The sequence below is a fragment of the Pinus tabuliformis genome, chromosome J (genome assembly GCF_031772625.1).
Source record: "Pinus tabuliformis cultivar Carrire ecotype Pingquan chromosome J, CPIR1, whole genome shotgun sequence".
NCBI lineage: Eukaryota > Viridiplantae > Streptophyta > Pinopsida > Pinales > Pinaceae > Pinus > Pinus tabuliformis.
The window spans coordinates 1286363265-1286376940 of record NC_142295.1 but is presented as its reverse complement, the minus strand read 5'-3'; the positions used below and the strand labels follow the sequence as shown (position 1 = coordinate 1286376940).

The 13676-nt window shown below is 34.6% G+C and overlaps 1 protein-coding gene across 1 annotated transcript; it reads left to right on the top strand.

The window, feature by feature from the left end:
* Window positions 1–8597: 8597 nt before the first annotated feature.
* LOC149231960 (cytochrome P450 76T24-like) lies at window positions 8598–10591 on the top strand. Its single transcript, XM_089376399.1, has 2 exons — window positions 8598–9607; window positions 9761–10591. The coding sequence occupies exons 1-2, from the start codon at window positions 8663–8665 to the stop codon at window positions 10394–10396; spliced, it is 1581 nt and encodes a 526-aa protein (XP_089232525.1). The 5' UTR covers window positions 8598–8662; the 3' UTR covers window positions 10397–10591.
* Window positions 10592–13676: the final 3085 nt, after the last annotated feature.

The window sequence follows — 13676 nt, the reverse complement described above, 5'->3', positions numbered from 1 at the left end:
GAAAAATCGTCATAAATTTCTCTATGAGTATCAGATTGAAATTGCATTAGAAGTTATAGAAAGAGGATGGAGTTTAGTTCTCTGTGCATCATTTTCAGGTCCGAATGTTGAAACAATGACACGCGGCACTTCGTACAGTTTAGCTCTACTAAAAAAGTGTATGATTAGGTCATCTTGGGATATTGGGCATAAATCTTCCTTGGAGAATCCAATTTCGATCAAACTGGTGGTGTTGGAAAGAGGACTCAGAGGGCTACCACAATTTGTCATTTCAGACCTTGGAGATCCAAAATTTCAGAGATACATCAGAGTCAATATCGAGCTCCTACAAAGTGAAAAAGGGTGTGTAGTTTTTTTTTTTTTTTTTTCATAAGTTTGGTTTGAAAAATTAGTTTGAAGGAACTCAAAGGGCATAGTGAAGCATAATTATCATTAATAGATGCCCCAAAGAAAGAAAATGGAAACACCTAGTAAGAAACCTCAAAGCTCTAGCATGACTGATGAAGAAGAGGAAGAAATGCAACATGATATATCAAAATTATGAGACCAAGTGCAACAAAATTCACTCTCACAAAAAGTAACAAAATCTAAGATGGATGGTTTAAAGAAAGGCATGGAAGCTAAGATGGATGGCATGGAAGATAATATTGATGGTTTAAAGAAAGGCATGGAATCTAAGATGAATGACATGGAAGCTAAGATGGAAGGAAAAATGGAAGATTTGAAGACAATTTTGACAAAGTTGATATAATAAATGTCTAATAATGGTGAGAGAGTAGTAAAGGAAACTCATAATGAGAACAAAATAAATATTAATGATGATTTCATATACTCTAGTGTTGGATTGAAGACCCACCATGTTCCAAAGATCAATATGATGAGGCTTGATGACAAGGATCCTGTAACATGGATACTACAAATGGAACAATATTTCAATCTCCATAATGTGTAAAACACACAAAAGGTATGCATTGCAACTTTATATTTGGAACCAAATCATTTTGTATGGTATCGATGGCTTTTCTATCGCAAACAAATTATCACTTGGGCAATTTTTATGAAAGAAATGATAGCACATTATGAGGATACAAAAAGAAACACCTTTTTTAGCTAATTGATAAATCTCAAACAAAAGGGTTCAATGATGGAGCACATTGAAGACTTCCAAAAATTGAATATAAGGGTAAAAGATATTCTAGAGGAGCATAGGATTGATGTGTTCATAGGGACTTTAAAAGATAACATCCAACATGAGGTTCGCCTTTGGGAACCTGATTCATTAGAGTATTCAGGTTGGAAACAAAAATGGAAATAAAAATTATGGCAACTAGGAATCCTACCACCCACAAATATAAAGATGGAAGTGTTGTTGCCCCTAGCCCTCCACAACCTATAGGGTTGACACCACAACAATTGGAAGACAAAAGAGAAAAAGGGATTTGTTACAGTTGTGATGGAAAATACACTAGAGGTCATAAGTGTGCTGAGAAGAAATTATTTTACATAGATTGTGAAGAGGAGGAAGAAAAGGAACAAGAAACATTAAAAGAAAAGGATATACATCTGGAACAAACCCTAGAGAAAGAAAAAATGAATCCGACCATATCTTGTAATGCATTGCCTGGAATTACCACTCCTCAAACTTTCCAGATAGAAGGACATATGAAGAAGGAAAAGGTAATAGTGTTGATTGATTCGGGTAGTTCCCATAATTTTATTCATTGTAAGATAGCCAAGGAATTGAATTTCTTCCTATATCCAGCACCAGAGTGTCAAGTGATGGTTGCAAGTGGATGAACTATAAACTGCGTTGGAAAGTGCCATAATATCAAGCTATCCATGGGAGAATATGTATTGAATAGCCCAAATATTTCCATTCCAATGGGTGGTGCTAATGTTGTACTAGGAGTCCAATGGCTACAATCCTTGGGTACAATAGTTTTTAATTTTCAAGAACTTTTCATGAATTTTTGTTTAGAAGGAAAGGAAGTTGAATTAAGGGGTATCGTAGGGAAACCAGGAAATATAATTAGCTCTAATAGAATGACAAAGCTTCTAAAGAAATAGCAACGAGGTGTAATTGCACAATTATGTTAGGTAGAGGTTCCCACATCAAAATCCTCTATATCTCTAGATCTCCAAAATGTCTTGGACAATCATTCCAAGGTATTTGAGAGTCCTAAAGGCCTCCCACCTATTCGTGATCGTGATCATGCTATTCATTTGATTCCAGGAAGTGTTCCTCTAAACATAAGGCTTTATAGGTCCCTATGCCCAAAAGAGTGAAATTGAACGTATGGTTGTAGAAATGCTAGAGGTTGGTATAATTCAACCTAGTCAAAGTTCTTTCTCTACTCCAGAAGTATTGGTGCACAAGAAGGATGGATCATGGCGCATGTGTCTAGATTACAGGGAGCTCAAAAAGCTCACTATTAAAGATAAATTTCCCATTCCTGTCATTGATGAATTATTGGATGAATTGCGAGGATAAATTTACTTCACTAAGTTGGATCTTCATTCAGGATATCATCAAATCAAAATGAAGACTGAAGACATTCTGAAAACAACATTTAGAACTCATGAGGTTCATTATGAATTTTTGGTCATGCCTTTTGGCCTTACCAACACACATTTTACATTTCAAGGTTTGATGAATTCCATTTTCAAACCCTTCCATAGAAAATTTGTGTTATTATTTTTTTATGATATAATAATCTACAACAAGTCTTGGAAGGATCATGTTCAACATGTTGACAGGGTGCTCAAACTATTGGATGAGAAACAATTATATGTGAAAAGCTCCAAACTTTTCTTTGGAGTACAAGAGGTGGAATATCTGGGTCATATTGAATCTCATGAAGGTGTTAAGGTAGACCCTAGCAAAATTAAAGCCATTAAGGAATGGAAAATACACACATCCATAAAGCATCTACAAGGATTTCTCGGGTTGACAAGGTATTATTGCAAGTTTGTTAAGAATTATGGGAGAATAGCAGCACCTCTAACAACATTATTGAAGAAATATGCATTTTCATGGACTCCAGAAGCAACAAAGGCCTATGAACATCTTAAAGAGGCAATGTGTCAAGCATCAGTCTTAGCTATGCCAGACTTCAAAAAAACCTTTATTGTGGAATGTGATGCCCCAGGAAATGGAATTGGTGTTGTTTTAATGCAAGAAGAAAGACCCGTGGCTTTCAAAAATCATCTAATCAAAGGAAAGTATTTACACAAATTTATTTATGAGAAGGAAATGTTAGCAATACTACATGCACTTAAGAAATGGTGACCCTACCTATTGGGAAGACACTTCAAGGTAAAAACGGATGATGATAGCCTTAAATAAGTTTTAGAACAAAGATTATCTTCAAAAGAGTAGCAAAAATGGGTCACAAAGATGTTGGGTTATGACTTTGAAATCATCTACAAAAAAGGGAAGCAAAATTTTGTGCAGATGCACTCTCAAGAAAGGATGAGGATGTGGAAGCATTTCTTTGTGCCATTTATATTATCCAATGAGATTAGATAAACAAAGCAAGGGATGAATATAAGAATGAAGAAGAAGTGTGGGCACTCATTCGAAAGTTACAACAAGATCCTAATACATCTGATACATTTAGCTAGAAAAATGAGTCATTATGGTACAAAGATTGCTTATACCTATGTAAGAATTCCAAACTCAAACAAAAGATTCTTATGGAATTGCACACTTCTCCCTTAGGAGGGCACTCTGGATTTTTAAAAACTTACCACATGGTTGAGAAGGATTTTTTTTGGGATGGCCTTAAATTGGATATTAAAAAGTTTGTGACGAATGTTTGGTTTTCCAACAAAATAAAGTTGAAATAATTAAGACCCCAGGTTTATTACAACCTTTATCCATTCCAAGCCAATGCTGGGAGGAGGTTTCAATGGATTTTATCACAGGTTTACCCAAGTCTAAAGGAAAGAGTGTCATCATGGTGGTAGTTGACATACTTACCAAGTATGCACACTTTTGTGCATTATCTCATCCATTTAAATCCAGTACAATTTCTACTGCATTTATGGAAACAATTCAAAAGCTGCATGGAAGCCCAAAGATTATTGTAAGTGACATAGACCCCATTTTCATTGGAAATTTTTGGACAAAATTATTTTCTTGTCTCAATACTTCGTTAGCTGATAGCTCATCTTATCATCCTCAATTTGATGGGAAAACTGAGATAGTAAACAAATTTTGGAAGTATATCTTCATTGCTTTGTCTTTGATAAACAAACACAATGGGTCAAATGGTTGCCTCTGTCTAAATGGTGTTATAATACTTCCTTCCATACTGTAGCAAAATTGACCCCATTTATGGCACTTTATGGATATCATCCACCATCCATCACATCATATTTAAGATAAAATTCTAAGGTTCAAGCAATGGAAGATCACATCAACCATCAACAACAAGTTCTCCAACTCTTAAAGGATAACCTCACTTTGGCGCAGAATAGAATGAAACAATAGGAAGATCAACATCATAACAAAAGAAGTTTTGATGTAGGTGACTAGATATTCCTAGGGCTACAACCATATAAACAAATTTCCCTCAAGCAAGCCAAGCAGGATAATAAATTATCACCAAAGTGTTATGGTTCATACAAGGTGTTGCAAACGATTAGTACCATGGCATACAAATTGGAGCTTCCTGTACCTTCTCAAGTGCACCCAATTTTCCATGTTCCATGTTTAAAGAAGGTTATAGGTGATAAGCTCCCAGTTCAAACATATTGCCAAAGCTTTACGAGGAACGAAAAATCATATTGGAACCTGAAGCAGTCACAAAAACAAGAACTTGACAGCTACAAAATCGATCAATTTCAGAGTATCTCATCAAGTGGAAAAAATTACCCACTAAAGATTCCACATGGGAGGATGATAATTTTATACAGAAGCATCCAGAACTACTCAAGAATTGAGGACAACATTTTTTTGAAGGAGAGGGGCATGCTAGTTCCCTATAATACTATTGATTCCCCCATTACTATTGTCATTGTAGCCCTTATTGTTATTATTGTGCCCTTATTGTCCCCATATTGTTATTAGTGTGCCCCATAGAAGCCCACTATTGTTATTTTTGTGCCCTAATATTATTATTGTTATGTCGGCTTTGATTATATTGTGACCCCTTGTGGCTTGCTTCAATTCGCTGCCTAAAAACATTGGGAGTGGTTGCTTCCCCTAAGTGGTGCCCTGGGAAACTAATGGGAGTGATGAATTCCAACAAGTAGTGACCTACAACAGGTAATGGCATGCATAGTTGAGTGATGGGTGGCTTCCATCGGGTGGTGCCCTGCAAAGTTTGAGGAAGTGGTGGCTTCCTTTAGGTAGTGGCTTGGAGTGAGCGGTTGCTCACATGCATCACAAGTTGAGGTTTGCACATTGGTGGTGGCTATTGATATGATGATGTAATGAATATTTTGCATAATAAGAAGAAGAGAAACAAAGTGTATGGTAGTTTTTCTCCCAAAAGAGTTTCCAACTAATATTCAGTGTCTCCATGTGCATGATGATGCTTGTGTGTTGCTCATTATTATTCTCATGATTTACTTGTGATGGTTTATTTATTTCTCATGTATTATGTTGCTTATGGGATGTTATAGTGGATATATTTGTATATGCCTTTTGCTTGTGTACTGATTCACCTCTCCATTTCTACTTAGTTTTGCCAAGCTCCTAACAAATTTCACAGACCCAAACTCTCTCTTCTCTCCTTTTGCTTAAGTTTTTGCTTGATTTTGATAACATATCGATTTTCCATGCCTAGTGAGAAGATGTCCAAAAACTTCATTTTTGTTTAGATGTATTAGTGTAGACTGTCATAATATTTGAGGACTAGATTTAAACTGTCTTTGATACCTAGTTTGGTGTGTAAGACATGGAAGATATTTTTGAACTACGACATTGTTTGGTCGCTCTCCTACCGCAGTGTGGTCCATGTTGTGTACTGGTCATTATAAGTTCCAATAGTGTAATATTGTTACTTAATAACATTCTTGAAAGAGCCCTATGTGGATACGTTTGCAAACATGGTGGATTTCTCTGTGACCTTTTTCTCATGGTAATTCTCCCACCAATTATTGACATGGAGGACAACCTCAAGGAGTATAAAGGTAATATTTTCTTTATCGAAAAAATTGTGGATAGACAAATACTCTTCTAGAAGATTTAAGCATTTGTTTAGATCATCCACATATATTTTTCCTTCAAATATAGGAATATCAAAACTAAATTATATCTTGAAGGGGTCACGACACCAAAGTGGTTGCTTGACAAAGATGCGTCGGTTGCCACAATGGTCAAAGGATTTGGGCATAATTATCAATCATGTTATTACTTTGTAATGTGATGGCTTATGCGAGAAATATTTTAATATGATATATGGTTCCCTCATATTTCTTTTCTTTAGCCATGGGAGGTCATTAGGGTCGGCAAGGACTCTCTTGCAAAATCTCAAGTAGTTCAAGACCTAATTCCTTATAGCTTGACATTGTTGGGGACATGCATAAAGAAACAAATAAAGATTAGATCACTCTAATACCATTGACATAGATTTATGAAGGGAAAAAAATGGAACATATTTATAATAGAAACGCAAGGATATAATAAAACATGATTTCTATAATAAATGGAATATCCTAAAACTATAAAAATGTGGAATGAAACAAACTGGTTTGAATGGTGGTAGCTTATCATTGAGAATAAATGTGATGACTATGTGCATTCACTAGAGCACATTACAACGAGGCGAAAATGAACTTTTTAACATAAAGCGATAACAAGTAACCTTAAACATCCAAAAACCTGACCCTAAGAGATGAAACACCAAAGAGATTGCGAGCCTCGATGGGGTTAGTTGGTACCTCAACTTCAAGGGATTGTAACTTTTGCATACATATATTGACTCGAATCAGTGCCTAGGTCTAGCCAAGAAATACACATTTTGACTAGGCTTAGGCAAGAGCCTCTCGCCTATGACTATCAACAAGCCCTTCCATATAAAAAGAATGTTTAAGGCCTCAAAATGACCCTATAAGTTCAGGACCCAAAAAATTGTGCAAAAAATACTAAGATGGAGAACTATACTTTAAACTACTAAAATAAGTGAATGACACACACACACAAAATTAATTTAACCAAATTATTTTGGTTTTGTTTTTGATTGATTTTTAAACTCTAATTAAAAATTGAAAAATTTATTCTCTTAAAATATTAAATTGATACCATCACAATTTTGCAAATACCTAAATTTATTTTATTATATATAATCTTAAATAAGATACTAACATAATCATATTAATAAATCTGACTGATAAACATTATAAGTGTCAATTTAATATATAAATTTAATAATAATATTTTAACTATATATTAAGTATTGTATTACCTTTACATACTTTGACTTTTCTGAATATAAATTCAGAACATTAAAAAAAACCCGGGATAAAAGTATAATAATCATTATTTTACCCAATAAAAAATTAAGATATACATAAGTTATGTAATCAAATTCCCATTAAATATTAATCATCCCAGAGTTCCTGCAAGGAAGGCAAAACAAAATAATATGGAACAAGTAACCTCGGCATTGATTCCAGTCAAGGGATTGCACCTGCACATCAGTGCAATACTCCATAGTGCATTGCTAAAAAGTTATCTCAACCATATCTTGATTATAATTCAATTAACTATTTCTGTAATCTTTAAATATTTAACAATATGTTTTTCGCTCTCTGAGTGATCAAGTTAATGCATAAACCTTTTTGATACAACTATCAAAATCTACATGAATTATGGAACTGTATAATTGATCAATTGCTTTCATTGCATCTTTACAACACTTACAGTAAGAATCATAATTCAAATAATTTGGAAACACAACCCTAAATTAATAAAATCATAATCCAAATAGTTTGGAAACACAACCTTAGATTAATAGAATCATAATCCAAATAATTTGGAAACACAACCTTAGATTCATAGAATCATAATCCAAATAATTTGGAAACACAACCTTAGATTAATAAAATCATAATCCAAATAATTTCAAATTTGCATTGAATAATTTTTATAATGACAATTCAATTAAACTTACAACATAGTAATATGGCAATAGAGTTAGATGCTAAACCAAATGAAACCTAACCCTCTAATTATGTTAAAATAAATAATATTTAAATTAAATATAATATTCTTTGATATTAAATTAAAAACTCATTCAAATATTTTTCATATCATCCGTTAAATTATATATTAAAAAAAACTATTCTCTTGTCTATTCAATTATAAAAAATCAAAATTCCTCCGACCTAGTTGCAATATAGACCAAACACAACTTAATTACAAACTCATGCAAAAGCATGTTACTTAATTCACACGTGAATCCCGTGAAAGGGGTCATCCAAACCATGTCACGTGATTGACGTGAAAAAGCGCCAAAAAGATGATCGTTCGATATATTACTATTATAACATAATGCGTATTATTTTACCACAAAATGGCAGAATACACATGATAAGAGCGGTATGCCGGTTTCGCTGAGTCTTGAACGTACTATAAACCCTTTTCGTATGGTATGGTAGATACAGTTCTCTATTCATTTGATAACATGATTTGCCTCATGATCTGATTTAGATGCCACTGGATTTGGATACCTCTCTGCTCTGCACGGTTGCCGATTGGTCTCCAATGGACATTGAATGGCTGTTATTCTATTCTGTTTTGGGCATCACCTCCACCATCGTAGTCTTGATGTTCGATTTGTGGAGGAGGAAAAGCTACAGTAGGCTTCCTCCAGGGCCTCCAGGATGGCCGATTGTGGGAAATCTGTTGCAGTTGGGTAATAAACCCAACGAAGCTCTATTCCACCTTGCTACCAAATACGGCCCTCTCATGTCTCTCTCTCTCGGAATGAAAACTACTGTCGTAGTCTCCTCTCCTGCCATGGCGAAACAAGTTCTGAAAACCCATGACCATGTTCTTGCAGGCCGGAGCGTCATACAATCAGCCCAGTGCTTTTCCCACGACAAGTCGTCAATAATATGGGGCCAATATGGATCCCGCTGGCGTATGCTCAGACGTATATCCAATACAGAGCTCTTCAGTGCCAAGAGACTTGAAGCTCTGGAACATTTGAGAAGAGATCAAGTGGTACAAACTATCCAGCAGATTCTGCATGAAAGTATGGAGGGGAAGACTATAAATATCGGAGATACCGTGGTCCAGTCCTCCATAAATTTGTTGGGCAACATGGCCTTTGGCAAGCACATGTTCGATCCGCACTCTCCAGATTTCCAAGAGTTCAAAGACAGTTTTTGGAAACTGACGGTGTTGGGAGGAGCTCCCAATTTGGTGGACTACTTCCCCTTTCTTCAGTGGTTGGATCCTCAGGGTGTGACACATAACACGCGAATCTATATGAAAAGGATATATAACATTCTTGACAAATTCATAGAGGACCGCCTGGCGACAAGAAGCGAAACCATGGACGGGAGTGATGGTCCGAAGGATCTTTTGGACGCTTTGCTGGACAAGAGAAGCCATGAATTTACTCTCACCGATATCAGAGGCTACTTAACTGTAACCTTTTTCACTATCTCCTTTGTGGTTATCATACAAGTCAGTTAATTTGTTTTAGTGATAGATGATATCTTATTTAAGAGTCATTGTAGTTTACTTGAGGGATAAATATTGCCAAAATCGATTGCTCTGATGTTTATTTTCTTGTTGCAGGACATATTTGGGGCGGGAAGTGACACCACTGCGAAGACAATAGAGTGGGCGATGGCTGAACTCATATGCAATCCGGAGAAAATGAAACGAGCCCAGGCCGAGTTGGACCAGGTTGTTGGGCGCAATCGAAGGGTGGAAGAAAGTGATACCGACAGTCTCTCTTATCTCCATGCCGTGGTGAAAGAAGTTTTCAGGCTGCACCCGGTAGCTCCTTTTCTTATCCCACACAGAGCAGATAGTGATTGCGAGATTGAGGGATTCTTGATTCCCAAACACACCCAGATAATAGTCAACATCTGGGCGATTGGAAGGGACCCGGCAATCTGGAATGGGCCATCGAAATTCGTCCCTGAGAGATTTCTCGATGAAAAGAAGATAAGTGATATGGATTACAGGGGACAACACTTCGAGCTGATACCATTCGGAGCAGGAAGGAGAATGTGCGTGGGCCTTCCATTGGCGAGTCGGATGATTCATCTGGTATTGGCTTCTCTCATCCATTCATTCGAGTGGGCACCTGCGAAGGGCATGAGTGCGGAGCAGGTGGACATGACGGAGAAGTTTGGCGTGACTATCCGAAAGGCGGTACCTATGGAGGCAATATCGACCCCACGCTTACCACCGTATGTTTATTAAAATGTTAACGCATTAAGCTTTTTAATGTTGCACAAGTTTTTTTTGGGGATTCTTGAAGCAAGAGAATTTTCATTAATCAGAATTCTGATAATTGGTTCAGTATTAATTAAAAATTTCGGAAATACAGGGGATATTTTTTTTAAATATTCGTTCAGAATCATACTGTTCCATGGTTGCACCCTTTACAGCAAATAAAAATTTAAATATTCTTATCAGAATGATATTGTTTCAAAGACCACCATATACGAATGACAGCATTACCGGCCACGTGATGGTACATGAATTCTCAAAATGTAAATCCTGAACTAACCATATTTTTATAGACATCGCTTTAATATAGTCTGTTCTATATTTATGTCGAGAGTAATACTGAGCAATCTCTTTTGTGGAAAATTCTGTCACTTCCAATATTGATCGACCTCTTAATACTACCTTGCAAATCTGACCTAAATATTTGTTTATAGACCTAGCTTTAATCTATACCTATAAATTAATATTCGTTTATAGATCAGTTTAATTTATATTTGTAGATTAATATTTGTTTTTTGTTTAATATTTTTATTTCTGTAAATTATTTTTTAAAGTAGTGGTTTAGGTTTTTTTTAGTGTATATGAATTTAATAAAAAAACTCAGAAATTCATTAGAATAATAAGTTAAATTATGAACTCTCCATTATTGAAATATTTTAAAGAAATAAAACTCAAACCCACATTTTAAAATTAAAATTTCACCAAAATCGATTTCATCTTATTTCAAAAAAAAATGTGTTTCTTTTTTTATTAATAATAAAATCAAACCTTTAAAACTACTACTATTTTATATAACTAAAATAACTATAACAGGGTTATAACTATGTTTAGAAAATAAATAACTAAAATAACTATAATTATGTTTAGAAAATAAATTATGTTTGAAAAATAAGTGTTATAATTATGTTTAGAAAATAATGAAAATTTTGATAAGATTTTCAAAAATTTTAATAAATTTTTTTGGAAATCTAAATTACATGTATCAAACTTTAAAATTTTAAATATCCTATTTTTTAATAATAGGGAATCTATTTCCACTATAAAAATAAGTGTGAATTCACACTTACATAATTAAATTTCCTAATTTAAAAAAAAATGTACTACGAAATTGTGAACTCAGTATACAACTTCTCTAAAATAAAACTTGGTCGTTCCTTTATTCGCAGCCATCTGTTTCTCCTTGTCCCGTTAAAACGTGCTTAAAATTAAACTTCTATCTTCAACCAGCGTTTAACCTGCTACCTGTTTCTCCTCTGAATTTGTGCCCCACCGCCCTATCAATTTCAATCAACATTTCAACCCGCCAGCCACGGCCTTCTATCTAAAAATACGTCGTCCACGGCCTTCTATCAACATCGATTTCAGTAAACATTTCAACTTGCCCGCTGTTTTTTCTAAAAATATGTAATCCACTGCCTTTGTTAATTACAGCACATGCCCCATAATCATCTCAGAGCCGGCGGGGGTTTCAGTCAACCTGGCCACCGGACATTCGTCTACTAGATTTGCGCCCCCACCTGCACAAGAATGCTCATAAGAAATGGGTTTCTAGTGTGGCTGGTTCCAAGTTTTTTTATTAAGTTAATGGTATATTTAGGTGGGAGGTTTTTGAATATATTTTTTCCAGTGTTAAATTTATTTTGAAGTATATTTTATTAGCATTTATATTATATGTTGCAAAGGAAATGTCTTAAGGTATTGACATAAAAACAATAATATAGAAAAAAGAATAAAATTTATATGTAATTTTATTTCTTTACTGGTGTTTTTTTTTTATCATATGTCGTGTTTTATGGAAATTCTAACCACCATATGCTCAAAGTGAAGGTCATGCACCACACTTCACTTTAAAGGATTTATGAAAATGCTCTTCATTAAGGTTTTGGAGTCTTTATAAGTAAATGATTTAAATCAAACATTTTATAACAGAGTAATCTCATATCACCTTAATTCACAATGGAATGGATAATAGTTTTTGTTCATTAGAAATTGGTCTAATTTTATGAGGAAAGCTTAATAAAAAGACTTTAGTAGTAAGGGGAACCTTAATAAACTGCCTCATCATTTGTTATATGATGTTGTTAATTTAGTTACTTGTTCCTTCTTATCCTTATTTCACGTGTAAAATGTCCAAACTATAAAATAATGGTATTATTTGTTGTCTCTTTGGACCATTGTATTTTATCTAACTCAATCATTTCCATAGCATCAACTAGGTGCCATCATTCTCTTTCCATAGTGACTCAATGTCTTCAAATGCATTTCATAAATTTGGTTTAATAAATGTTGGTGGAAAACCAGTATATTTCACTTTGTATAAAGGAGTGTACATTGGTTGGAACAAAATTGTATTGCTCCTACCATGTGATGATGTCATCTAAATCTTGAATCTTCCTCACCACTTATGAAATTCCCCATTCTAATTGTTGTTTAACCATGATGATATTGGCATCATAATCCTTGTTCGTGAGAATATCATTTAAGAAGTCAATGATAAGTGGCACAACTAGTTCCTCACAATTGTGAAATTCCCCATTCTAATTGTTATTTGACCATGATGTTATTGGCATCATAATCCTTGTTTGTGAGAATATCATTTAAGAATTCACTAATAAGTGGCACAATTGGTTCCTCACCATTGTGAAAGTAAAGGAAAAATTTGTTCACATTATGTTTGAAAACGTTATACTCAAAGTCTTGATTCATGAAATTTGTATCCTCTCCTTTTGTCGTTTTAATTTGTGTCATCTCAAAAAATTGTTTCTCCAATAACCTATGTTATTGATCTCTTAGTAGTGGCATTTCCATTAGGTTTTCTTGCTAGACATTATGCACAACTAAGTTTATAGTTTCAATTGAAAATTTCATGCCTCCATTCCATCTTTGTTATAGAAGGCAAAGATCGGTAAAAACTATAGATGAATCCTCATCATGAAGGCTAGGAGGTAGCTCATTGATCATCTATTCATCCAAGGTGTCATCTCCATGTTGTTGGTAGCTTCACTAATGATGCCTAAGCCTTATGGTAATAGATTAATACTTTACATGGGAAACATGTGTGTACTTTTGTTTAAGGGCGATGTATATTGGCCTTGAATGATACTATATTGAGCCTACATGATGGTGAAAAATTTTGTATGCTATAAATCGCTAGAGAACATTTAGAACCAATCTACCTCCTATTTGTATGTATATATAAGTACATATATGTTTGTTCATCTCATGATCTGGGTGAGGGAATCCACAAAGG